Source organism: Drosophila navojoa, chromosome 4 (assembly GCF_054131105.1).
Source record: "Drosophila navojoa isolate 15081-1374.11 chromosome 4, UAZ_NAV_1.0, whole genome shotgun sequence".
Classification (NCBI taxonomy): Eukaryota; Metazoa; Arthropoda; class Insecta; order Diptera; family Drosophilidae; genus Drosophila; species Drosophila navojoa.
In genome coordinates, this window is record NC_142892.1 from 16338060 (window position 1) to 16364527 (window position 26468).

At 36.8% G+C, this 26468-nt stretch overlaps 3 protein-coding genes across 7 annotated transcripts in view; all 3 read left to right on the forward strand.

Moving 5' to 3' along the window:
• The window catches only part of LOC108650235 (uncharacterized), a 49137-nt gene extending 25425 nt beyond the window's left edge, over positions 1-23712 (forward strand). The window contains exon 7 of the mRNA XM_089259573.1: positions 23568-23712. Coding sequence (XP_089115699.1) covers positions 23568-23689 — 122 coding nt within the window. The 3' untranslated portion in view covers positions 23690-23712. The remainder of the gene's footprint in view (positions 1-23567) is intronic.
• Positions 1513-18365, forward strand: tey (teyrha-meyrha). 5 transcript variants are annotated; one of them, XM_018100366.3, is made up of 9 exons: positions 1513-1989; positions 9938-10207; positions 10346-10499; positions 15132-15760; positions 15823-15981; positions 16045-16366; positions 16436-16721; positions 16800-17091; positions 17608-18365. In XM_018100366.3, the coding sequence occupies exons 1-9, from the start codon at positions 1873-1875 to the stop codon at positions 17836-17838; spliced, it is 2460 nt and encodes an 819-aa protein (XP_017955855.1). In that variant the 5' UTR covers positions 1513-1872; the 3' UTR covers positions 17839-18365. The 5 variants fall into 5 exon arrangements, with proteins under 5 accessions (XP_017955855.1, XP_017955857.1, XP_017955856.1 ...); XM_018100368.3 differs by having other exon boundaries at positions 16800-17034; XM_018100367.3 differs by having other exon boundaries at positions 16803-17091.
• Positions 19504-22694, forward strand: Oat (Ornithine aminotransferase precursor). Its single transcript, XM_018100386.3, has 3 exons — positions 19504-19993; positions 21485-22299; positions 22364-22694. Exons 1-3 carry the CDS (start codon positions 19674-19676, stop codon positions 22522-22524), a joined length of 1296 nt encoding a protein of 431 aa, XP_017955875.1. The 5' UTR covers positions 19504-19673; the 3' UTR covers positions 22525-22694.
• Positions 23713-26468: the final 2756 nt, after the last annotated feature.

Sequence of the window (26468 nt, forward strand, 5' to 3'; positions counted from 1 at the left end):
TTGCTGTCGTATTAATATGGTGTGGCACAACTATTTGGGTTTACTGCCGAGTTGACAGTGGGTTGAAAAAAAACGAGAGGTGAGGAGAAGAATTAATCATAATATTCTTTGATTAAAGAAAAGATATGAAACTAAACTAGAAAATATATACCATTTTTATAAATAAATATTATATATAATATAAAAAGCATCATATAGACGTACTTGTAATAAAAAAAAATATATAAATATGTGTATATGCATTTAAAATGAGCCAATACATAAAATTTACTAAAATATATAATTCAGTAATAAAAAAAATTAATAATAATTAAAAAATTAAATTTTAAAAATATTATTAAAAAAAGATATTGATATATTTTTAACATTTTTTTTATTTTTTGTTATAGATATATAGAATACATAGAAATTTTTAAAATGAAGTACAAATATCAACGAAATTGTTTTTACTAATCAATCTTATAAACAAATATTTGATTACAAACAAATGTTAGTTTTTTATCGCAACTTTTCTTAATTTCTTACCTGCATATATATTCATTATTATATCTAAAAATGTATTTAGTGGAATAAATAATTCTTTAATTAAATTTAGAAAATAGTGAAATGCAGAAAAAATCGTTTTATAATTTAAAATTTTATTAAAATCGTACAAGTAATTTTATTCTTTATTTCTTTTTCTCAAATTTAGCATTTCTATACATTTTTTTCTCAACAACATTTCGATGCATCCCTTCATTTTTTTTTTTATCATATCACTTTAAGAATTTTCGCCACCATCTTGGCCAATAAATACCACAGTAATATGCTATATTAAGTGTCCGGCAGACAAAAGCCAGCAGCTAGGAAAAAGAATATACAAAAAAAAATAACTGAAAAACAAAAACAAAACCGACTGACTTCAAGATACTTGCAGCCACTGTCCAGACCAACAGCAACAACAACAATAACAGCAACCAAAACAACAACAACAACGACAACAACAGCAAATAGCAAGCAGCCAACAGCAGGCAATCCAAAGTCAAAATGCTTCCCATACGGTTTATTTACACAAAACGTCCAAAGGGAGGGGCGAGCGAGACAGGGAACTGTGCGGGGACCAGTCCCAGGTGCTGGCAGACAAACAGGCGTACAATAACCAGCAGATAAACAGACAAACAGGCAGCAACAACAACAAACGACAACAACAACAACAAACAGCTAGCTCTGCAACCATTTTGGAATAATAATGCACAAAAACAAACTGACTGAAGAGGTTAACATAATGTAAATGCCAGCAGCAAAGGGAGAGGGGAGATCAACACCAGGCACCAGTCAGCCTTAGCAGGCGTCGCTGCCGTGTGAGAGAGCGAGCTGGCGCACACAGTCAAACCGGTTGGACGCAACCAGCCAATCACAGGGCAGCAACACCAGAGGCGTTGACTGAGCGAGCGACTGCGCAGCAGCTGCAGCCGCAGCAGAGGCAGGCAGCGCTGCGCTCAACGGTCTCTGGAAATAGTTGGTCCAGTTGGACTTCTACAGCGCGTACGTGCGGGTGCCACCGAAAGAGTGCTGCTGAGAGCTGTGACGTTTAGTGCCGTCGCGCGCGTGTGCTAAAAGCAAATACATATGACAAATACTTGCTCATACACACACACACACACGTACACATGCATATGTGTCTGTCTGTATATATATGTGTAATTTAATTAACTTGCATTTTGCATTCAGTGCCAATTAATGCATAATTGCATTACAATTACAATTCCAATTACTATTGTTAATTTTTGAAGTGAAAGCTAATGCGTTATGCTGCCCCGTGCCAAATTCGCCACAAATTAACAGCAAGCAAAAATCATAAAATTAAAACAAACACAACTAGAATCGCTGCAGATGGAAAGCAACGCATTTGTCAGCAGCCATTTGCCATCACAAGCGCTTGTTGTACTATCGGAGGCCGCTTCCGGTTTGCATGAGGCACTGCGTGGCCAACGTCCGTTTCCAGCAAGAGTAAGTAAACATTGCCAATCAGCCCAATCCAATCAGCCAACGGCTGCGGATCTAAGCCGTCTGCGATCGACGTGCGCTGCCGCTGCCGCCGCCGCTGCCGCCACGGCGACATATTTATGACAAATCATAAACTCAACGGCGATGCCAATGCCTTGCCAGTGGCCTCTGCTAGCAGCAGCAGTTGTAGTAGTAGCAGTAGTAGTTGTAGTAGTAGTAGTAGTCGCAGCCCCAAAAACCTGGCCGATCCACACACAAATGCTATAAATCAGCAGCACACCGGGCACCGACAACTGCACACAGAACAATGCGCATTATAAAACAACCAAAAAAAAAACCAAATACAACTAAACGAAATACACTGAGAAATATGAAGAGAAGAGATATTGAATATATATAAAATGAATATATAAAAAATATACATATGTATATGATAGAACTTGAATTTCTATATTATATTTTATGCATTATAGATATTCGAGTTAAACTTTCTATATATTCCAGAAAAGCAGTTAAGTCACTTAGTCTAATTATTCACGGTTAAAGTTCTTAGACTTACATAAACTTACAATCTAATATAAAGATTCTTCAATTTAGTTGTATCTTATTATAATACCTAACCTATCAACCCATATTATATAAAAATATATAATATATATTACAAATATTTTTGCAATATTTTGCATTTTCTAGTTCATCCATAATTAACTTGAGATCATTTCAAAAATGTTGCTAGAAATATAAAGAAAAGTATTAAGAACTATGAGAACTCTTTATGTATAAGAGTATCTCTCCCTAATTTCTATTCAATTTATATACATATATGCATATGTGTTATCAAAATACATCAACAGCTGATCTTGTTTTTTCTTAGTGTAAAGCGCTATGAGAGTCGCCTTTGAAGACAATCGAAAGTCGACAGTCAGTCAGTTTTCAGATTCAGATTCAGTTTCAGCTTCAGTTTCCAGAGTCGCATTCCTCGATCGACGAATGCGTTTGCAAACGCCCCATTGTGTGTAGATTTTTGCGATGAACAGATTTATGATAGCTACCAGCTACCAGCTACAGCTCTCCATGCCCAGCTTCCAGGTTTAGTGGATGCTGCGATTATTGTTTTTGAGAGCTGCGATCTCCGCGATCTGCTCGATCTCCGCTAGCTCCTCGTTCTCCTCGATCTCCACGAGCCACTCACACTGCGATTGCCCCCGCCTGTCTGTCATCATTGTAAACATGAGCAATGATCTTGACGCTGATGCTACAAATGATGAAGAACTCGAGATCGAAGATGAGCGCTCAGTCAGTCAGCCGGCTTGCACGAATTCAGAATAACTTGCTGGCCAACTAACTTAACTGGTTGCCAGGCATTTGGCATTGGAATCGAGCCGCTGCATAGCATTGAGTAGCGTTAAGATATGTTAAACATGACAACAATATGTCCCCAACTTGTAGATGACAGTTCGGATAATATGGGAGGGCTCACGTAGATGATCACAGGCAGAAAGTGAGAAGCATTCGATATTTATAGAACTCTTGAGGAACTCTACAAAGATCAACCTAGTCAACCAACGCTCTCTCTTTATTCCCAATTGGAAAATCTAATCAGAATCCAATCCATTGCTCTTGAATACTCCAACTAGCTGCTCAAGCAGTTCTATTTTTCTCTCTTTCTCTCACTTTCTAATAGTTTTTCTGCGCCGTTTCCCATTATTCATAGCCCGAACAATAAAAATTAATAAAAACAAACCAGGCAAGCATATTAAATGCAATGTCAAATGGTTTAATGTGGATCTGGTTTTACTTTACTCGCTCACAATTTAACCACCCGAGCAAAAGGAACAACAACAACAACAACAACAAATTATTATACAACACACCATAACAATTCTGGTAACCACAACAACAAAGATAAACAGACTGACCCCCACACAAAAAAGATGGCAGTCCCAGACCCAGACCAGAGCCAGAGCCAGAGTCAGACCATGAGCAACCCCGAGCATGAAAAGTTATGAGAGCCAGAGCTGGTATAACATATGAAATGCAATACTTTATTTTTTGCACTTATTACACTCGCTACATAGGTGTTTCTGCACGCCTGTGTATGTGTGCTTCTGTGTGTGTGTGTGAGTGCGCTTAATTTCATTTACAGCAATTCATCAGGGCGCAGCTCGACAATTGCACAGGCAACGAGGCATGTAACAAGAGGTAATCATATAGGGATAACTGGTTAGGGCAGACCTAGCCTTTGAGTAGGGAATAAAGTGAAAATAGAGAGCAGACTTTAACTAGGGTGTACGGCTATAGAATCAGCTCCTGCTCCTGCATGAACTCTATGAACATGTAGAGCAAATTAAAAGAACTTGAGTGCCTGAAATTCCATAATAAAAATGCATTTAAAAAATATAAAAGTATATCTTTTGGAAAATTAAATTTAAAAAAATTATAAGTAAATAAATTATAAATATGTACGTTTATAACTCTAAATATTATTAAAAATGCATATTTAAAAAAGTGTAATGTTAAAAATTATAAATAAATAAATTATAAATACTTATAATTTTAAATATATATATATATATATATATATATATATATATCTATATATATATATATATATCTATATATATATATCTCTCTATCTATCTCTCTCTCTCTCTCTCTCTATCTCTCTCTCTCTCTCTATCTCTCTATCTCTCTCTCTCTCTCTCTATCTCTCTAATACTAAGCATTTTACGGATTTAGCTGTGTTTAAATTGAAATACAAATAAAATAAACATAAAAAAATTCAATTAGCCATAAATAAGTTATAATTATTAAATCTTAAATATTATTAAAGATTATTAAATATTATTAAATGTTTTTAAATATTTTTAAATATTTTTGAATGTTATTAAATATTTTAAAATATTCCAAATGAATTATTAAATTAAATTAAACTCTACTGACGTGCTTAATCGAGGAAACCACATCAATAAAAATATATATTGTTTGAGGTAAAATATGGTAGAAGTGCTTTTAAATATGATCAGAGTAAAAATATTGTACAATATTTATTGCATACATATTCAACTTGTAAGGAACTAATTGCTTAAACTACGCTTTAACCTAAGCAAGATTATAGAAACGTGTTTTCTATACGGAAATAATATGGCAATGTCAATTGTGATATATTTATTAATAATTATGAAATATTTTCCGAATGAGACTTTCAAATAATTAATTCATATCGTTTGCGTTTAACATAACTTACAAAGAGAAAGGAAGATTTCTAAAAAAAAAATGCTCAAAAATGTAGTAGCATTCCAATGTTATAATGACATTAAATTTATGCAATTATAATATTAATACCAGAAAATACAAGCTGACATCTCAGACGGATTTCACTATTATCTAATATTGGCACAAATACCTTTCAAATGAGAGCCTCTTAGCTTGAAATGTGTTTCAAACTGAGAAAAATAACACTTTACCTTATTTATAGCAGCATCGAGTGTGGAAAAGTCTAAAGAAGATTTAGCTTCTAATAACCAAAGACGTCTCCTGCTCGGCCTCACTGGAAAGTCTGAAGTGGGCTCTGAGTTGGAGTGGGGAGAATCGAAATGCTTCGTGTTGCGGCCATAAACAGTTAGTTCGAGAAAATTGCCAATTGCTAAGCGTTTTCTGGTTTCATTTTGAGGCATTTTCTTGTTTTGTGGCCCGATCACAAATTGAGATTTATTTGTTGTGTTGAGCTATGTATGTTCTTATTGTTGTTGTTGTTGCTCTTGTTGTTGTCTGTGCTGTGTTTTATGACCAAGTTAAACGAAATTGGCAATTGTATGTGGACAATTGGCTGTACGCCACTCGTTATCGTGTTGTTGTAATTAAGCTATTATTATTGTTGTAGCTGTTGTTATTGTTGTTGTTGTTGTCTCCATTGTCGTCACAGCTGCTTGTCGTTTTACAACAATCTTCGACTCAGTGTCAAATGCCAATAATTCAAGTGTTAAAACAAGAGCAAACAAGAGGAACAAGCGCATTATGCAAATCCGCAACCCTCCAAACCAAATGAGAGAAAAAGAGAGAGAGGGAGAGAGAGAGAGGGAGAGGGAGCAACAAATCACAAGACTTGAAGCATTTCAATGCTCTCTAATGCAAATGCAAACAAAGAATGTGAGCTGTGAATTGTGAATAAATTCTATTGTGAATGTGCATGGGTGCGCACAAAGGGGGTGGCTGGTGGTGCCACCTGCTGCACATAAATCAATGGCAAACAATTTTCTATCGGCAAAGTTTGCATATTGCATTAAATGCGCGTACCGTAAAATTTTCTGACAAATTAGCCAAGTTGTGCGTCGACAGTGGTTGACCACTTGGACGGAACTCATGCGGCACTAGACGCCTACCCCTTCTCTAATGCCTCCCCTCCCCTCTTTGGGCTGTGTAGCATCTGTGCACGTGGCATTTAATCAGTGCCACTCATTGGGGGGCTTTGCCTCTGACTGACTTGGCCAAAATGCAACTCATGCGGTTGCCAGCACACCTCATGGCCATTGCCAACGGTCAGCTTCATATCCCCATGGCAGTCCTCACTCATTTGGCGTCACTTTTTTGGGGCGTGGCTGGGGTGCAAATGACTTGCAGTTGTTTGTGTATTTTGGCAACAGCTTTAAAGCAACGACGCCCCATCTTGCCTTATTAGCAACATTGCAGCTGATGATGATAACGATGATGATGAAGCCCAATGATTATCCCATTGGCGCAGCTGATATGCTCACACTTGCAATTTATATGGGGTAGAGTTGCTAATTTTGTTCTGTCAATGTTTTGATAAGCGTTAATTTATGGCCGCTTAATTATCAGCAATTTGCAATGGGGATATTCCTGGAGTATTGCTCGGAGCAAAGCCGAAAGGATACTCTAGCTTGGCTTAAAAATATATAGCTGGGAATGAGTTAAGTAGGTTGATTACATGGCATTGCGTTTGGTTTAAATATTGTAAATTTGTATAGAATAACTTTATATTTTTATGAAGTATTATTACTAATTATATTTTTATTCAACTTGATTACATATTAATGCAAATTATTTATAGAAGCTTTTCATATTTATATTACATTTTTTAATAAGTATTTTTGGCACAATTTTATTATGAATAATTCGAATATAATTTTATATTTGATGTTTTATGTTTATATTTTACATTTTATATTTTATATTTTATATTTTATATTTTATATTTTATATTTTATATTTTATATTTTATATTTTATATTTTATATTTTATATTTTATATTTTATATTTTATATTTATATTTTATATTTTAAATTTTATATTTTATTTTTTATATTTTATATATTATATTTTATATTTTATATTTTATATTTTATATTTTATATTTTATATTTTATATTTTATATTTTATGTTTTATATTTTATATTTTGTATTTTGCATTTTATATTTTATAGTTTATATTTTATGTTTTGTGTTTATATTTATATTTTATTATTATTATTATTTTATATTTATATTTGCTTATAATTAAATGATATATTTATTTTTATTTATTTATTTTCGCTTTAAATTTGCCTACTGAACTTTTATTTCAATTTAATAACAAAATATATTAATTTTTATATTAAATTATAAATGATAAAAATAAAGCCGGATTGTTTGCTTTATTTACTATTGTATTTTTAGAAATTCGTTTTACTCCATTATTTCTCTAACTAAAATATTTGATATAAAATATAGATAGCATATCAGATTAGATGTTCGCCTGTTTGCTGCACTTACACCTTCTTTAACAATTATTTACCTCAACATATCTTTATCCAATTCGCTTGTTTGCACCACGTTTCACACTTACAAATTTGCGCATCAAATTTTTCCGCTCTTGGAGCACATTTTGCTTAATAACTTTGCGTGAGTTTTCGAAAGCCAAGTGAGCGTAAAATATGCGCCGTATGTGGAGCTGGCTAAGAAGCTCAGCGGAGCGGGAGGCAGATGAAAATTATGCTAGCTACATGACTAGGCACAAAAATTGGCCAATTATCGTAGGTGGAAGTGAAATGAAGCCGAGGAACGTGGCAGCCAAGGGCGACATATGGCAGAGCAAGCCGAGCTGGAGGACTCTAGCCACAAGAAATAAATCTAAATATAGATTTAGCTATTAAGAAATCTTAATTTACAGTTAAAAGCAGTGCAGCGCAATGTATTAATATAAGCAATAAAGGAACAGCTCATCAGTATCTAAGCTGCCTTAAAATATGCGCTAAAAAAAGGAAAAAATGTTTAATTTACGACAAATAAATGTTAAACGGCGCAAAATTGAGAGATTTTCGAGTTACGACATTGTCGCACATAAACTGTGTCATGTGAGGGAGTGTACGGTTGTGGTGGGGGGCTGCCACCAATGGGGTGTAAAATAACGAGCGAGAATTTAGCAAACACACAAAAGACTTTGCAACTGATATGGGATATTTTGTGGAGTTTGAGGGTTGGGCTCAAGGGTTTGGGCACCGATGATAAAAACAACGACAAACGACAAAGGATAAACAGAGAAACCGTTTATAACAAATTGAGCCTGATGAGTGCTAAGCGTCTGGGACACACACACACTCCCTGTAGACAGCAACATAAGCGAGGACATGTGTGACAAATATCGCCACCCACAAAACAAAGTTGCAAAAAAAAAAAAAAAAATTTGAATTTACATACAAATTTCGTCTGCAATGCGCTGCAAAGTGAGGCGGAAAAGTGTGGGCAAATGAGTGTTAAGTTGAGGGAGCACATAAGGAGGGGGGAAACAAGTCTCGGGGAAGTATATATCTATAAAGAAATGTTGTGCAATATATGTAAAGGAATATCGATTGTGTGCATAACTATTTTAAAATTCGAATTGGAAGATTAACTATTATTTAAAAAATATGATATATTCCAGTTAGACTGTTCTATATATGCAAAATTGAGTAAGACTTTTAAAATTTCATTTGAAATCAACTCTTGCCCAAATTATAGAGGGCTGCTTGATTTCAAGAATTATTTAACTAATTTAATTATTCAATTATCATTTAGTTATGCTTAATGCTAAGAATTATTTTGTAAGTTTAATTGTTTAAGCATTTAAGAATAATTGTATTTTTTTTAACTATTTAATCATTTAATTTAATTTAATCATTTAATTAATTTAATCATTTAATCATTTTAATTATATTTTAATTTAACAAATTTTTAAATTATTTTTATTTAGGAATACAACAAAATATGATCTGATTATTTTACATATTTTATGTAAACAGAATTTTAAAGCAACATTGTCAAATAGAAATACATTTTCGCACTCTAATCCTAATAATATTAAAATTATTTAGCATCGACGGAGAACATAAGAAAATAGCCTGATGGCGCGGGATATTTTATTTAATTTCTAATCACACACCAAGTATACAAATCTTAATCTGAGCACACATTTTGATATATCAAACATTTTGAATATATTTACATTATTATATGTTTATGTCTTTATTTTAATAAAAACTTGTATATTTATATTATTATTAATTAATAGTTCACATTTATTGTCAATATATATATATATATATATATATATATATATATATATATATATATATATATATATATATATATATATATATATATATATATATATATATATATATATATATATAATTATATTTATATATTATATTTATTTCAGATTATTATTATAAATGTATTTTATATTTGATCATATTTATATTTTCTTGTACGTATATTTATTACATATTTTTTTCATTTGATTAAATATTGTTTATATTTATTTATACCACTTCTTATATTTTTATTCCATATTTTTTATTTAATATGTATTTTCATAAATTTCTTACTACATTCCCCTTTAAGCCACAGAAACTTTCTCTTACGCACAGCCGTCTAATCGTAATGCCTCCTGCTTCTCCTTCTCCTTTCAGTTACCTGACGCCAAAGATCTACACAACATGTCACTAGTCGGCAACTATAGCACCCAATTCCTACACAACTTCCATCCGCATCTGCTGCAGACGCTCAACCATGGAATGCTGGCGGCCAATGGAGCAGCTGCCGCCGCTGCTGCGGCCGGTGCTCCGGGCGGGTATTTCGCCAGCGAGCGCTCGCCGCTGGGAAAGCCGTCGGTGCTGTCGAATTTCTCGCTGCCGTCGGCCTTCTCGCCGCCCAAGTATATTGGCATATCCCTGGATCAGGTGAGCCAGAGAGAGAGAGAGAGAGGGAGAGAGAGGGAGAGGCAGAAGCATTGCTAATCGTGCTTAGATTGGCAGTTGTCATAACTGAAATTGAATTTGGTTTTTTGTTTTTGTTTTTGTTTGTTATTATTGCTTCAGAATCTTTTCAATGGCAACGAATCGTTTCGCACGGATTCGGCCAGCCCCACGTGCACGTCACACGAATCCATGGAGGGATCACAGGATTACGATGCCGTTGAAAAGGGTGAAAGTCCGCGCAGCAATAATTCTCAGGATCCCAGGGATTTAAGACGTAAGTTGGGTTTATATTTAGCTAGGGCCTTCACTCCACCCTCCGCGCCACTTGATTTTCGCAAATTTGCATGTTACGAAAATATTTGCCGATAAAAAGAAGAAAAGAAAAAAACACAGTAAATGTGGCCCGCCCACATTTGCCTTTTTTTGATCAGAATCTAGCCATATTTGTTTCAATCTAACTTTGCTCTGTGTGCAATTTTAACGCTTCACTGGTTTAACTTTGACTGGCGGGGCAGATGAGATAGACAGACGAACGGACGGGCAGACAAGCGACAGGCCGCACTTTAGATTTGTATTTTTTATTAGTTTTGCTCTTGTTCTTGCTATGCGAGCAGACATTTAAATCAATTTCACCTGAGGGTTGCCGCCCGCCCACTTGAAAGCCGCTCGGCGCTCGCTACAAAACTGGGCCAACAACAAATTGCCTACAAATGCGTGGCTAATTGGTGTCGGCCTTAAGCGCTTTATGCCCACCACTCCAGCAGCAGCATATGAACCTGATAAATATGAATGCAAATCGCCGAGAGCTCAGCTCGAACAGGGGCGAGCTCTGTCAACAAATGCTTAGCAGTGGCGCAGCTGCCGCAGGGCTTATAAGGCTAATAAGATATTTCCATGTGCGTAGATTATGTGATAGATGCACAGTTAAATAGCAGAGATCATTGGTAAATTTGTTAAATATAATATATAATAATATATATATAAATGGAAGAATAATTAAATAATAAATAAATTAATAAATAAAATAAAATAAAATTAAATTAAATTAAAGTAAAATAAAATAAAATAAAATAAAATAAAATAAAATAAAATAAAATAAAATAAAATAAAATAAAATAAAATAAAATAAAATAAAATAAAAGAGAAAATAAATAAAATAAAATAAAATAAAATAAAATAAAATAAAATATCCAAGAAAAGAAAAAAAAAAAAAAAAAATAAAAAAATAAAATAAATAAAATAAAAAAAGCTAAATTAAATTAAACAAATTAAATTAAATTAAATTAAATAAAATACGAAAAAATAAAATAAAATAAAATGTAATAAATTAATGATATAAATATAAAATTAATATATATAATACAGACATACTTTATATGGTATATAAATATGTTTTATATGTATGTCAATTTATATGATATGTTTTATAGGCGTTGGAAGCTAAAAAAAAAAAAAAAAAAAAAAAAAACCATGAATGTTACTCACTAAGTGATTAAGCTGATTCCACTACAGTTGAATCCGGTTATAACGGTACTCAAGGCACCGTCGTTATATTCGGAAGACGCTATAACCATATAAGTTTGACTGGAGACCAGAATTTTCGTCCTAATAACCGTACAGTTATATAAATACATATATAAGTGAAGTCGCTGTTGCCAGATTATATCGTATTTATTATGTATAATATACATACATTATATATACATACAGGCATTTCTTTCACTAGTCAGAGCTAAAACTTGATAGTTTAATTTTATCAATCTCGCCTGTTGCTAGATTTTTTTTTTCTTTTTTGACAAATTAAAATATATATTCAAATAGGGCATTTCATTGCATAAAAAAATATATTTGAAAATTGTACTACTCTAAATTTACATCCCAATTTATATACCCCAACAAGTGCAACAAAAGGCGACAGTTTAATACCAACTTATTTTGTTTGATTTTCGCATTTATTTGCATATGGACTTAAAAGTGGAAAACCAGTTCAACACACACACACACACTCACACACTCACATACCAGTAAATCCCCCTCTTTTACCCTTCTCACCCTGAACACAATGTCAACTTGTCTATTTAACTTTGGCTTATGCGAGTAGCTGACTAAACTAAGGTCATAAATTAATTTAAATAAATAATACACTTTTAATTAGCTGCATTTAGCAGCATCAATAAGCCAAAGGCCCAACTAGTGCAGATAAATACAGGAGACTGCCTAGGGCTAAGCACCGAAGGCTTTACGAGGGGTGTTTCTTAAGTGTTTTAAATGTCGCACAAGGCTTACTCGAACGGGAGTCGAGTTTTTTGGGTGCCTGCTGCCACTTCACTACAAAGTCAAACCACAAGCAGGAGGCAGGAGACAGCAAGCAGGAGACGGCTGTCAGCAGGCGGCACGAGGCAGCTAATTACTCAGCCTTTGCAACTTTGTTGCAACTCTTTGGCTTGCCGCCGGCACTTGAGCCAATTATGGGGCAGCTAAAGCTACCCCTAACTACCCTTATGCGACGATAACAGAAACTCATAATGCTTGCTCATTTATTCAGCATCTCTCTATGGCACTCCTCGTCTCTTCTTCTTTACAATTTCACATTTTTTTCCCCATTGGCTTCCTTCAAAGGATGCGCAAGTGTTGCAAATCGCTTTGATTGCATTGTTTGGCATTGTTATTATTGTTATTATTATTATTATTATTATTGTTATTTTTGTTGTTCAGATGATGTATTATAGCCAGCCAATGCACACTTGGAATTTTCATATTAATTTCTGTAATATTAATGGCTCACCCGTACACAAACACACACGCACACACACACACACGCAAGCTATAAAAGTCATATTTCATGCTATATATAAAATGCCTCCCTTTTGGCAGGAGCCCGCGCAATTGGCACGTGACTGTTAGGAATTTCTGGTTATTTATTTTACAATTTTAGACAAGCATATGATTTTTGAATGATTTAGACTTCAAATTGCTTGAAAAGGGTTTTAATATATATTTAAATAATAAATAAACTAAAAATAGTAAGAGATATATAGAAAAGAGTAAAGAGTTAGCTGTATTTCTTTAGAGCTATCATTTAATGTTTCACGTTTCCCTTAAATCCGATTTAAATAAGCGTGTTTGTTTGTCTATATATCTGTTCGTATGTCTCTCTCACAGTCTGTCTCTTCATTTGTCTCTCTGTCTGCCCAACAAAGCCTAGGTAAGAATAACTATAAAAGATCGCTCAAGTAGTCTCTACGTATGCAGCAGTATTCATTTGGTATTTATATTAGAGCAATACGAAGCTAGAATGCTCACAGCAGCAGAGAGTGCTTCCATTGGTCAATTAAAGCTCGCCTCTACCTGGCGTCGGGCTTAGCATTTGAGAGCCATTTAGAGGTTGAGTGAAAGTCGCTCTATATAAAGGGCAGCAGCTGCAGCATTTCTTTAGTCGCCCAGGCCTGGTTGGGGTCAGTCGTACAGTGCAGTAAATTGAATTAAGTGTGTGATCGTTCAGCTAAGCTATAAAGACTTATAGTGGGATTACTTGACGGAAGGAATAATTAAAGGACATTTTTAGAGGAAATACTTAGAGAAAATACTTAGAAAAAATACTTATAATAAATACTTATAATAAATACTTATAATAAATACTTATAAGAAATACTTATAAGAAATACTTATAGGAAATACTTTTAGGAAATACTTATAAGAAATACTCAGAAGAAATACTTATAGGAAATACTTAGAGAAAATACTTAGAGAAAATACTTTGACGAAAGACTTAGAGGAAATACTTAGAAGATATATTTAGAGGAAATACTACAAATAGGAAATACTTAAAGAAAATATTTAGAGAAAACACTTTGACGAAGGACTTGGAGGAAATATTTAGAAGAACAAATTATGAGAAAAACTTTGAAGAAATACTCTAAATATATACTTTGATGAAATACTTATAAGAAAAACTTAGAGAAAATACGTGGAAGAAAAATGTAAAGAAAATACTTAGAAGATAAACTTAGAAATACTAAAAAAAAGCTTGGAGGAAATACTAAACAAATATAGAAAATAACAATAAATAATACAAATCTAAATTCAATAAATTTAGGGTATAAAAGTAAACATAATTGACTTTCTAATTAGTATCAACTCCATATTTCATTTTAATATATGCTCACATCTAAATAATATTTTAATTTATGCAAAACTCGCAGCGAGAACTTCAAATGTTTGCGCTCATCCCTTTCCGGCCGAAATTTGTTGGCCCGTCCGTTGACTGTTTCTGTCACTGTTATCCGCGGTTAACCCAACGCATTCAGCATATTATGTTGCCAGTATTTTTAGACCAAAACATTTGCCATGCCAAAGCAATAACAATAGCAACACCAACAACAACAACATCAGCAGCAGCTAGCATATTAAATTTTATTGTAATAATATTTTAATTGCTGCCACAGTCACGTGCAGAAGTTTCGACTGGATGTGCAAACAGTTTGTATTTATTGTGGTTTGTTCTGCCCACTTTTTTTTTGCCGTGTACGTGCGGCTGACAGCTGAGCTGAAGCCGAGTGGAGCTGCGTGGAGGAGCTGTAGCTGTAGCTGTAGCTGAGCTGAGTTCAGCAGGACAAGAGCAGCTCAGCAGCAAATCCCTTGGCCCATGGCCCTTGGCCCCATCAAGTACAAATAACGAGCGCCAATTAATTTGGGCTAAGTACGTGTTAAAAATGTGTAGCATGCAATTAGAAGTTGGCCAGCAAATTTATGGGGCAGCCAGGGGCGGGGGATTACGTACGATTGGGCTTAGGAATTTTTGTATTGAAATCAATGCGCGTAGCTGGTGGAATTTCAATTTTTATTGCCATTTGGCATTTGGCATTGCGGCGGCTTTGATTGATGAATGCGGCATGGCTAATTTCAGATCTGCACAATGTGAGCAAAGCGCATACGATTGCCTCCTCCTCGACAGCATCCAGCAGCTCGTCGTCCTCCTGCTCGACCAGCTCGGCGGCAGCGGCAGCGGCGGCAGCAGCAGCAGCCATTAGCTCGGCGGCGGTGGCTGCGGCCACCAGCAGCGCAGTCGTCTCCATGGCCACGCATTTGGCCAGTGCGCATCAGTCGTCGCCGGGTCACCATCATCCGCATCCACATCCGCATTCTCATCCGCATCACGGGCATCATGTGGGCGCCGGCGGCGGGCAGCTGCAACCGCCCACGCACCACCATATGGTGCATGCCCATCCACATCCGCTGACCCATCATCACGCCGCGCTGGCCAGTCTGGCTGGACTGCGTGCGATGCCGGGTGGCATGAGCCTGGTCAGCGGTTTGCAGGCGGCGGCTGCCGGTGGCGCCATACCCGATCTCTGTCCCGTCTGTGGACTGAAGCTGAGCCCCGAGGAATGGCACACGCACTTCCTCACCGAGCTGGACCGCCTGTACAAGCTGAGCGCCGGCTTCGAGCGCGCCAATCTCCAGGCCACCTACATGTTCGCACCGCCCTGCCCCGCCCAGGAGAACGCCATACGCACCAGCCACAATCGCTGGGAGGTAAGTTGGCCAGAGGATGACCCTGAGTGAGAATGGAATTTCAGGTATTTGTGGCCTTTCAGACCTTTCAGCGCATTCGCAACAATCGACAGAATAGACTGCGGCTGAAGGTGCGCAAGCGTAAATACGGCGAAATGTACATGATGGAGAGTCTCTACTGTAGTAGTTGTCCCATATGCAAGCGCAAGTATGCGCTCGAAACAGGGAAACTGCCTCCAGAGGTGGGTCAATCCCTTCCCAATCTCTCCATCTCTATCTATATTCATGATAACTCTGCTCTGCAGGAGGACACCAAGATGCAGGATGAAATCGAAACGGTGGATGTGGAGAGCTGCAACGATGATGTGCCGGACTCTGGCTCGGAGCTGCCAACGGCAGCTGGTGGTGCAGGTGCCCTGACGCCCAACATGCCGCCCTCCAGCATGCACAACTCGAACGCCCAGCCGGGCAAATTGGATGGCATACTTTATCGCACGGCGTGCGTTATTAACCAGAAGGATGCGCATGGAGATGAGCAGGATGTGAGCACCAACGTGACGGCAGCCAGCAGCAGCAGTGTCAGCTGGTCGGGCGAGACAACGGCCAGCACTCAGGCGCACATCAGCGGTAAGTCGAACAGTCGTTTCGGTCGGGGGAGGGACGATAATTGATCCTTGTACACTTGTCCCGGTACAGTGAAAAACGTCAGCGAGCTGTCATCTACCACACATCACTATTACAATGCGGACTCCTGCGGCGTGGGCGTGGCTGAGCATAGCAGCAGCGCCAACAGCAGCAGTAACAACAACAACAACAGCAGCGGCAGCAACTGCAACAACAACAAGGAGCTAATGATGGATACGGCCATGTGCCAGAACGACAGCGATGAGGATGTCATTGTGGATGACGATGAAACTGTGAAAGTGACGACCAAGTCGCACAGCTTTAAGCGACGGCTGGAGGATAATGTGGCGAGCAGCCGGTAAGCATAGCTCGGCTAATTAGCCATAGAGTCAATCCAATTAACCGCATGCCGTCTCATTCTCTCTCAATCTGTCAGCAGCTTGGAGAACATTTCACCCAACGAGGAGCGTCCGCGATCGGAGCCACAGGTTAGCAGCACCGACCCCGGACCAATGGACATCTCACACAGCAACAACAACAACAATAACAACAATAATAACAACAACAACAACAATACGACAACTGCAACCAAATATGCGGAGTCCATGGAGAACAGTCTGTCGCAGCTATCGTCAATGGGCGTGCCGGGATTAACACAATTGGACACAAAGGTGGGAATTAGTTCGGATTTAAAACCGGACGATGAAAACAAATGTTTCATTTGTAAGGTAATTTCTCAGTTTGCTTCAGTTCAATTTTTTGTATGCGCCTTCTCGCTTCCACCACTTGTTTCTTCAATGCACTATTTTTGCAAGCTTTACACACACATACGAGCTCTCACTCACTCCCTTCTGTTTTCTCCGTACGCGCTTGCACTGCCTAACTCTTCTTTGCATTATTTTTGCAAGCTTTACACACACACGCACACACACACACGCTCTCACTCACTCACTCCCTTCTGTTTTCTCTACACACGCTTGCACTGACTAACTCTTCTTTGCATTATTTTTGTAAGCTTTACACTAACACACACACACACACGCTCTCACTTACTCACTCTTTCTCTCTCTTAAATTTCGTCATTTTGATCCGTTCTCTTTTCTCTGTATGCGCATCCACAGCCTAACTAATATGTGCACACTCTCTTTTTTGCACTCTCTTATACACTATCTGATTCCCGTTCTCTCTCTCAGTTTAATTATCACTCTAAGCTATGTTCTGCTTTGTCTATCTACTCTCTCAAGACAGGCATAAAGGATCTCAACACAGATGCGTTTCTACGCGGACGCAATTTCTATTTCCATCAGAGCTGCGCCAATGTGATGAGCAGCTATAGGCTCAATAAGGAGCTGCTCAGCCAGGCGCAGGCACAAAGGGAGGCCAATGCGGCGAATGCGGCGAATACGCCGCGCAGCTTGTCGCCATCGCCCGCACAGTCGCCGCAGCAGAGCGCTGCCACCCCGGCCATGGAGTAGACGGCGAATTGAGCAATCAAAGCGTGAATTTATTACAGTTAATTAATTCAAATATTGTGGTAGCTAATGAAACAAGTTAAGCGAATATCATGTTTAATTGGGCATGTCAAACGCTCGCCCCAAAGCGGGCAACAGTTTTTGTCTCGATTCCTTTCTGCGGTGCTGCCCAAAAGCGAGCAACCAATTATTTCTAATAATATTTATTTATTTTGTATATTTTTTCACCTATTCGCTGTGTAAATTTGCGAAATCGAATTAAATTTTTTTTTTTTTTTAATTCTCGAAGTTAACAAAATTAATTTCCAAATATCGATGTTTAGTGCAATTTTTGCGTTGCCTTTACGACTGTTTACCAAGCAGCTCGACATAAATATAATTTTCTTTGTTTCTTAGTACTCCAAATTCTTGAATGTGCTATAATTGTTAAATACAAATGAAATTAGTTATCATAACTAAGCCAATTAGTTGTACATTTTAAGCGTAAAATATTTATGAAAAATCAACTAAATATATTAAAATACTAACAAAATAAATGTGTTCCGTTTAATTTAATTGGAGATATATATAGAAATACTGAAATTAAACATTAAAAACTGTTTACGTTATCATTAATCTACCCCAAATTGCCTACATTATTTAGATTGGACTTATTGTGTGAGGTTAATAGTCCTCCTTTGACACAACTGATAAAAAACCGTTCGACATTCAAAAACAATAATTTGTCACCCAACATAATATTTTTGTTTATTTAAAATTCATTAACCATTCATTCGAATACACATATTATCAGTTAATTCGTCAATTAATGCAAACAAACACATTTCTATATAGTTTTCACTGTGGATTGTTTAATCGAACTTTTCAAACATCTGTTGGTGACAAAAGCTTTATTGGAACGAATATAACTGCAATCCTCTAGATGCGGCTGAGCTTTGAAGCAGCGTTTGTGTTTAAAGCTCTAACAATTTACATGAATACAGCAACACCCACATGTGCTTAGATTTCTATATGCAAATATTATATAGTCGAATGGCGCTGATGCCCTGTAAACAATCAAAATTATTGATGTGCGCTGATTATAAAAAGAAATATATTTATAAGGCATAAATAAATAGAGATTAAAAGGCATTCCAAACAAGTTCTTTTTATTTTTTGTATATATATGTATATTGCTTACATTATTAAACATTACATAATTTAAATTAACTATCAATAGTGTTTATACCCCTTTAAACCAGCTCAGTGCACAAAGGGTGTCTCTAGCACACTGACCAAAAGCTCTTGGCACTCGCAGCCAGCTTAATTGAGTAATGGAAAATTTCTGCTGATAGCTGTACAGCAAAATACCATAACAATAACAGCAAAAACAGCAACAACAGCAGCAGCAGAAGCAACAGCAAAGCATCAATTGAGTTATTTTTAAACATATACGCATACATAAGTAAATTCCAACATGTATCCGTGCATGTGTGTGCCCCGGCATTAAAAACCTTTAGCAGATAACACCAATAAGTCATTCTAAGCTAAGCTGCCAAAGCCAAGACGAGCAAAGAGTGTTAAGTAGCAGCACTCTCTTCCCCCCTCTCACACTGTCGCTCGGTCCACTCTCTCAGTCTCCGCTCTCGCTCGCTCATTCCACGCAGGGGGCCTGCTCTAAAAAAGCTTATCGTAAATCGTGTGACTCGTCAAAAAGTAAGAGAATAACGCGTTAGGTATAAATAGCCGGCTGTCATTGCGAGCGAACTTTCAGTAAGCCGCTGGCAGCGATCAAGTGTGAAGGTGACAGATCCGCTAAACGTATTTTAATTGTACATCAATTGAAGACCCTATCGAAGATGTTCTCCAAACTGAGTACACGTGGTATTGCCAGCCGCTTGAGCTGCATGGCACAGAAATCACAGCCCAACGAGACAACCCCAAAGAACACCAGCCGTTCCGAGGCGGTCTTTGCACGTGAACAAAAGTATGGAGCACACAACTATCATCCGCTGCCCGTGGCCCTTAGCCGCGGCGAGGGCGTGCACGTGTGGGATGTGGAGGGCAAGCGCTACTACGACTACCTTAGCGCCTATTCCGCAGTCAACCAAGGTCACTGTCATCCCAAGATTATTCAGGCACTCACGGAGCAGTCAAAAAAACTAGCACTGACGTCACGGTAAGTGAAACAACCAAAAATACAAAGAAGAAGAAGAAGAAGAATAACAAACAATTGTATGCTGCTGTGGGACGTGCCCCCCTTTAAAGCTTATCGGAGCACGTTGCCTCAAAGCTTTATGAGCTTTATTTTTAAACATTTTATTGAACTTGATTTTGTTTGCTCGTTGTTGTTGTTATTGTTGTTGATATTTTTGAATTATTATTGTTGCTGTGTGCCCAAATTGGCCATTCAGTACAACTCGTAATCAATGTCAAGTGCCTTTTTTTTTGTGGTTTTTAACCGTGATAAAACGTTTTTGTTATCACTGATAAAAGGGCAGCTTTATGTTGCCAACTTATTTAAATTGGGGCACAGCTAGCAAGAAAATGGTTCAATATTACAATTACAAAAATGCTTTAATCTATTAAACAAAACTATAAAAACAAAAAATATAAATTATCAAAGTTATTTTTTGCTTGTTTTTAAGTTTTTGCCGTCCGAGTCTAATGTGTTTAGAGTCAGATTAAAAGAAATTTAAAAATATATTCTTACAATCTAATCAGAAGACTTCAAGCTAAATTTATAAATAGAACACAAATGAGTGAATTAAAGAAAACATAAATTTTCGTGACCTTCCCAATCCCAAAATTGGCAGGAGTCTAAATTTTCGATAATTCACATAATATATTAAACAGTTTTATCACACTAAAAATAAATATAGAAAAAAACTTTTGCATATAATAGAAATAAATGTATGATCATTGGACTTATCAAATATATTAAATCAAAATGGTTATTCTCACTTATATATTATAAATAGCGCATATACAATTAACAATTAAAAACACTTGAATTTTTAAAGAGCTGCAAATAAAAAACCCTCAAGTCGCTTTAAATAGAACCATCTATAAACCATTTAATTGCTCGTAATGACCCAACTTACTGAAATTTTTCGATCGAAAACCAATTATAACCGAAAATCGCTCAAGAAATATAATTAATTAATAATGATGATTTGTAGAGTGCAAATTGGCGATGTTAAACAATTTCAGAAAAGCTTGATTGGCGGCTTAGCGTTAGGGGTTATCAATATAGCGAAATATCAGGACTGGATTAACACATCAGATTTGATTTTTGCGTTTGAAGCCATGTGACTGAATCTGGGATATATATATAAATTTTATATACTATTGATGTTTTTTATTTTCTTTAATATATACGATTGTGCACTCTGTTATTCTATATATGTATAAAAATATACTCGAAATATGATCATAAGGAATGACCAAGTGTGAGAACTGCAGCGCAAGCATTTTAATGCCTAGGGATGCCTTTTATATATTTAATAAAAAATGATATAATATTCAGCTCTTATTATTCCTCATTTTAATTTTATTTATTTTCTTATATTTTATTTTATTTTTGTCTTCTTATATATTACTGATTATATAGTTGTTTGCATTTATCCAATCTTAAATCTTAAATCAACATCTTCTGTTCTCCTTTCAGCGCCTTCTACTCCGATGTTCTGGGCGAATACGAGGAATATATTACGAAATTATTTGGCTATGACAAGGTGCTGCCCATGAACACTGGCGTGGAGGGCTGTGAGACGGCCTGCAAGTTGGCTCGCAAGTGGGGCTATGTGAAGAAGCAGATACCCGAGAACAAGGCCAAGATCATCTTTGCCCGCAACAATTTCTGGGGACGCACATTGGCGGCCATCTCGGCATCGAGTGATCCGAGCAGTTATGGAGGTTTCGGTCCATATATGCCCGGCTTTGAGCTGATCGATTACAATAATGTGGAGCAACTGGAGAAGGCGCTGCAGGATCCCACGGTGTGCGCCTTTATGGTGGAGCCCATCCAGGGCGAGGCGGGCGTCGTGGTGCCGGACGAGGGCTACCTGCGCAAGGTGCGCGAGCTGTGCACCAAGCACAATGTGCTCTGGATCGGTGATGAGGTGCAGACTGGACTGGCGCGCACCGGGCGCATGCTGGCCGTGGACTATGAGGAAGTGCGTCCCGATATACTGATTCTGGGCAAGGCGCTCTCTGGCGGCGTTTATCCCGTTTCGGCTGCGCTCTGCAACGATGAAGTGATGCTGTGCATCAAGCCGGGCGAGCATGGCTCCACCTATGGCGGCAATCCGCTTGGCTGCCGTGTGGCCATCGCCGCTTTGGAGGTGCTCCAGGAGGAGCGTCTGGCCGAGAACGCCTTCAAGATGGGCCAACTCCTGCGCAAAGAGCTCTCCAAGCTGCCCAAGGAGGTGGTCTCAGTGGTCCGGGGCAAGGGTCTGCTCAATGCCATTGTCATTAATTCCAGTAAGTTGAATCTTCCCTCTCCCAATCTTCATTCATCTAACTCTCCATCTTTGATCTTCCGTAGAATACGATGCCTGGGACGTTTGCCTGAAGCTCAGGGACAACGGCTTGCTGGCCAAGCCCACCCACGGCGACATCATCCGCTTCGCCCCGCCTCTGGTCATCAATGAGGCCCAAATGCTGGAGAGCATTGATATTATCAAAAAGACCATTCTAAATATGTAAAAATCTTAATATTATTTGTAACTATAGCATTTAAAATATGTTTAGCTATGTAAGAGCATTTATGAATAAGTCTGAGAAATATATATATATTATTTGATATGTTTTTTAAATAATATAATTATAATGTATATGCAAATTTTTGATAATAAAAGAGTTTTTAACTTGCAAAATGAAGTTAAAAAGGAATTGTATTATAGAGAGAGTGGAATATGAAAAGGAGTAAGAAAAGAAAAGGAAATAGACTTAGATGGAAATAAAAGAGCAGGTGAGTGGGTATAAACCATTCCGTATAACTGTGTATATTATAATCGACTCCTGCTAATCCTCGTCTAAACCTTTCCACGTAATTCAAAGAATAATGCAATTCATAGCTTCAAGTTGACTAATTTGTAACTCTATTTTATATAAATTCTCTTATAACAAGTTAAGTACCTTAACGAAAGAAAAAACCCTTCTAAAAATTGTGCCAATGGGCGTTTCAAAAACATTTTGATTTCATAATGCCAATAACAACTCAACCCCACTTCACCCCATCTCTTCCACTCTCTCTCTGTCATTCTCTGCTCACTTTCTTTTCGCTGGTGAGTGTGTCAACATTAAGATTGGCATTCCAGATTTTTTAATTAAAATATAAAAAGACCACAGTGGATGGGAACGTGACGCGGTCGTTAGGCAATAAACTTGGACACCGCGCATCCTGCACGGGACAATTACAAGGCGGAAAATGTCGCAACATTTTCGTCTTATCTTCAGGACTTTGGCACTTTAAAAGAATAAGGCAGAAAAGCATAAAAAACGAATTAACACTGGAATGGGCCAGGGGCAGGAGCAGGAGCAGGAGCAGGAGCAGGGTTGCTCAGCTGGCCAAGGACTGCGAAAATGTTTGTCGCCGCTTATCGCACGGGTGGCAACGGCTGCTCCAAAGGATGCGCCAGCTTCAGACAAAACCTATAAAAAAAATCTAGAGAAATCTTGATTTTTAATTTTAACGCTTTATTTAATTATGTGAAGCGCCTGCTGAGACTGAGGCAAACAACGACAACAGCAACAACAACAGCAGCAGGAGACGCAGACATCTTCAAGTTTGAAGTTGCAAAGTTCGCTGCTAATAAAATGCTTAACTTGTGTCCTGTCTGGCAATAAAACCCACAAAAAAATGGGCTAAAAATTGCATTTTTTTCCGCCACTTGCTCCACTTTCTCTCGCTTTTGTTGTTGTTGTTGTTGTATTCTTTCCTATTTTTAATAAAGACATCAGCAGATGGACGGCGATAAAATGCCAAAGATTATGGACAAAAGGCAAAAGGACACGAGTACCCAGTGCCAGGACAAAAGGCAGCCAAGCGGCGTGTGGTTTTTGACACCACCTACCCAACACACACACACACACGCACACGCACAGCAGACAGTGTCCTTTTTGTGTGCCCGATAAGCCTCGGTCTGCATCTTTTCCATTCACATTCAAAGCAGCCTGAAAGACGTTGCATTAACCCAGAGCTGAACTCTGAGGCAGCTTTGATTTAGTTGACCCTTAGCCCCCGCCCCGTGGCACAAGTTTGCTTATCGCATTGCTTTTTATGACCCATTCGCACTTCGGGCTGCTGCTTAAGTAGTATTTTATTTTTTTTTTTTATATTTTTTGCTAAATGGCCAAAGTTTTAATTAGCTAAGCAGCTTCTGTTAAACAGTTTCTGCTGCTGTCCTGCTGCTCTCCTCCTCCCTCCGCACCTGCCTTTCTCCTGGCTCACTGCGCTTGTTATTTGGCATATCGCTTTCAATTGCTTTTCAATTGCTGTCAGCAAATTGCAGCAGCAACAATAAAAATCAAATACAACGCGATAAAAATCACAAATCGAAACGCTTGGCGCCGTCGCCCCCTCCCAGCCGAAAGGCAGTTTCTGGCACCTTGTTGACAGCTCGAACAAATGGGGCGGCAAGTACAAAAAAAATGGGGGAAGACTTTCTTGGTGCGGGATGTGATGTACTAGGGAATACTCTTCATTTGAAATATTGCAACTGTTTATATAAATATATGTATATATTTATAAGGAAATGTCTTAGCTAGGATTAAAAATAAATTTTAAAATATATTATTCAAAATATTTTAAAAAATTAAAATAAAAAATTATTATTTAAATAATTATTTGAATTATTAAAAGTTTGGCCACTTTATAGGAATATATTTATATAAATACATAAAATAAAAAATGTTTGACATGCAAACTTCTTAATTAAAATAAGGAAATGCTGTCCATGCAGGTTGGCATATACAGTTTGGAGCTTAAAATCCTTAGCCAATATTCTCATATGCAAACAATAACAAAAATGAAATAGTTTTGCAAAAACAAAAAATATAAATATATAATAATTTGAAAAAAATGATCAATTCATAAACAAGTAATATCAAGTATAAGGAAATATACATATATACACTATAGATAAGTACCTTTTATAATATTTAAATTATTTATTTTATTTTATTTTACTTTAGAATCCATTCGACTACTTCATCCTATCTTCTTCCACTTTCACAACAAATTATTAGGTAAAACTCCAGCGACTCTCTTAGTTCTCATTGGGCCATTCAGCTGCAGCTTTATTCACCAATTTCTCATTTTCTACTCTCAAATATTATCTTCTATATTTAAACTTTGCTACATCTTCAATTCAATACATGCATACAGCATTCGTATTCTCCACTCGCTAATAGTCTAACAAACTCTAACCACCATGTTTACAGGGTATCCCAAATTGTTGCCTACTTATGAGCGTCGCGCTGGCTGTCACCTGTTGTGCCTGGCCTGGCCTGGCTTTATGCTCTGCCCGTTGTAAATCTTTAAAATCAATATGCAAGTGACAAGCAGCTGAGCCTTGAGCCTTGAAGAATAAACACCCCGTAGAGGATGGGGGGTGGGCGGGGGCGTACAACTTGTCAGGTGATATGGAGGTGGGCGCAATGCCAAGGGTCGCATTAAGTAGGCATGGTTAGCTGCGAGCCGAGTTGATGGTTTGTCGCGCAAGCTTTTTGGCTTGAAGCCACAGACTCAGACTGGCAAAGTGAAATGGTTTAGATTACGTGGAAATTGTCACGGAAAATTCGGTGTAAGCGGAACAATCATCGTTGGCATTAAGAGAGAATTTAAAGCTGATGATAAAAAAAATAGTTGAACGTTAAACATAAGCATACAAATTTACAATTATAGTTGTTAATAATTTATAATTTGCAATTAATATGGTTGAATCAATCAATCTCGATACGAATTATATAATTGTTTAAATTTATTAGATTTTAAGAATTGTAATGCAAATATGCAAATTAGGACAATTTAAAATGTTAGATAATTAAATATGTAACACAAAAATAATAACAACAAAAAATAATAATGAAAAATAAATAAAAGCATAAAATAATTATAAATAACAAAATAAAATAAATAACAAAATAAAATAAGAAAGGCAGTACAAAAATATAAATGTAAGCTTTGTGTACATTTACATTTCTCTAATCATATGTTTGTGAGTTTTACATGCATATGTGGGCCACATATCGATAAACACAAATAAATTATCGGGGAGATCAGCTGATAAATAAGAAGATGAAAAAGAGAGATTTGTGATACAAGTGAAGTTAATGAGCTTAATAATCAATTAATCAATATTAAACTACTTTAAAAATAATTAGATTAATCTTAAGTTAAAAAAAATAATTATAATAATTAATAATTGAAGTTCAATGGAATGCATAGGAGCATAAACATTTAATTGTTGATTCGCTTATTTTAGGTTAGTAACCATGTGCTATTATCTTTTCGTTGTAATAAAAGAACGCTTATTTTAGAAGAATCAAATTGTGTCGTTGCTCCAAGGGAATACCAACGTATTATAAATCAACAATTAGTACGTTTATGGGAGAATAATACAAACAAAAAAAGCACACTATGGCAA

Excerpts from the sequence above, each read along its gene's own strand:
- tey (XM_018100366.3), top strand. The coding sequence starts at position 1,873 with ATGGAAAGCAACGCATTTGTCAGCAGCCATTTGCCATCACAAGCGCTT. Across the intron at positions 1,990-9,937 it reads AACGTCCGTTTCCAGCAAGA|TTACCTGACGCCAAAGATCT; the intron begins GTAAGTAAACAT and ends TTCTCCTTTCAG. Across the intron at positions 17,092-17,607 it reads ACAAATGTTTCATTTGTAAG|ACAGGCATAAAGGATCTCAA; the intron begins GTAATTTCTCAG and ends TACTCTCTCAAG.
- Oat (XM_018100386.3), top strand. The coding sequence starts at position 19,674 with ATGTTCTCCAAACTGAGTACACGTGGTATTGCCAGCCGCTTGAGCTGC. Across the intron at positions 19,994-21,484 it reads AAACTAGCACTGACGTCACG|CGCCTTCTACTCCGATGTTC; the intron begins GTAAGTGAAACA and ends TTCTCCTTTCAG. Across the intron at positions 22,300-22,363 it reads TGCCATTGTCATTAATTCCA|AATACGATGCCTGGGACGTT; the intron begins GTAAGTTGAATC and ends GATCTTCCGTAG.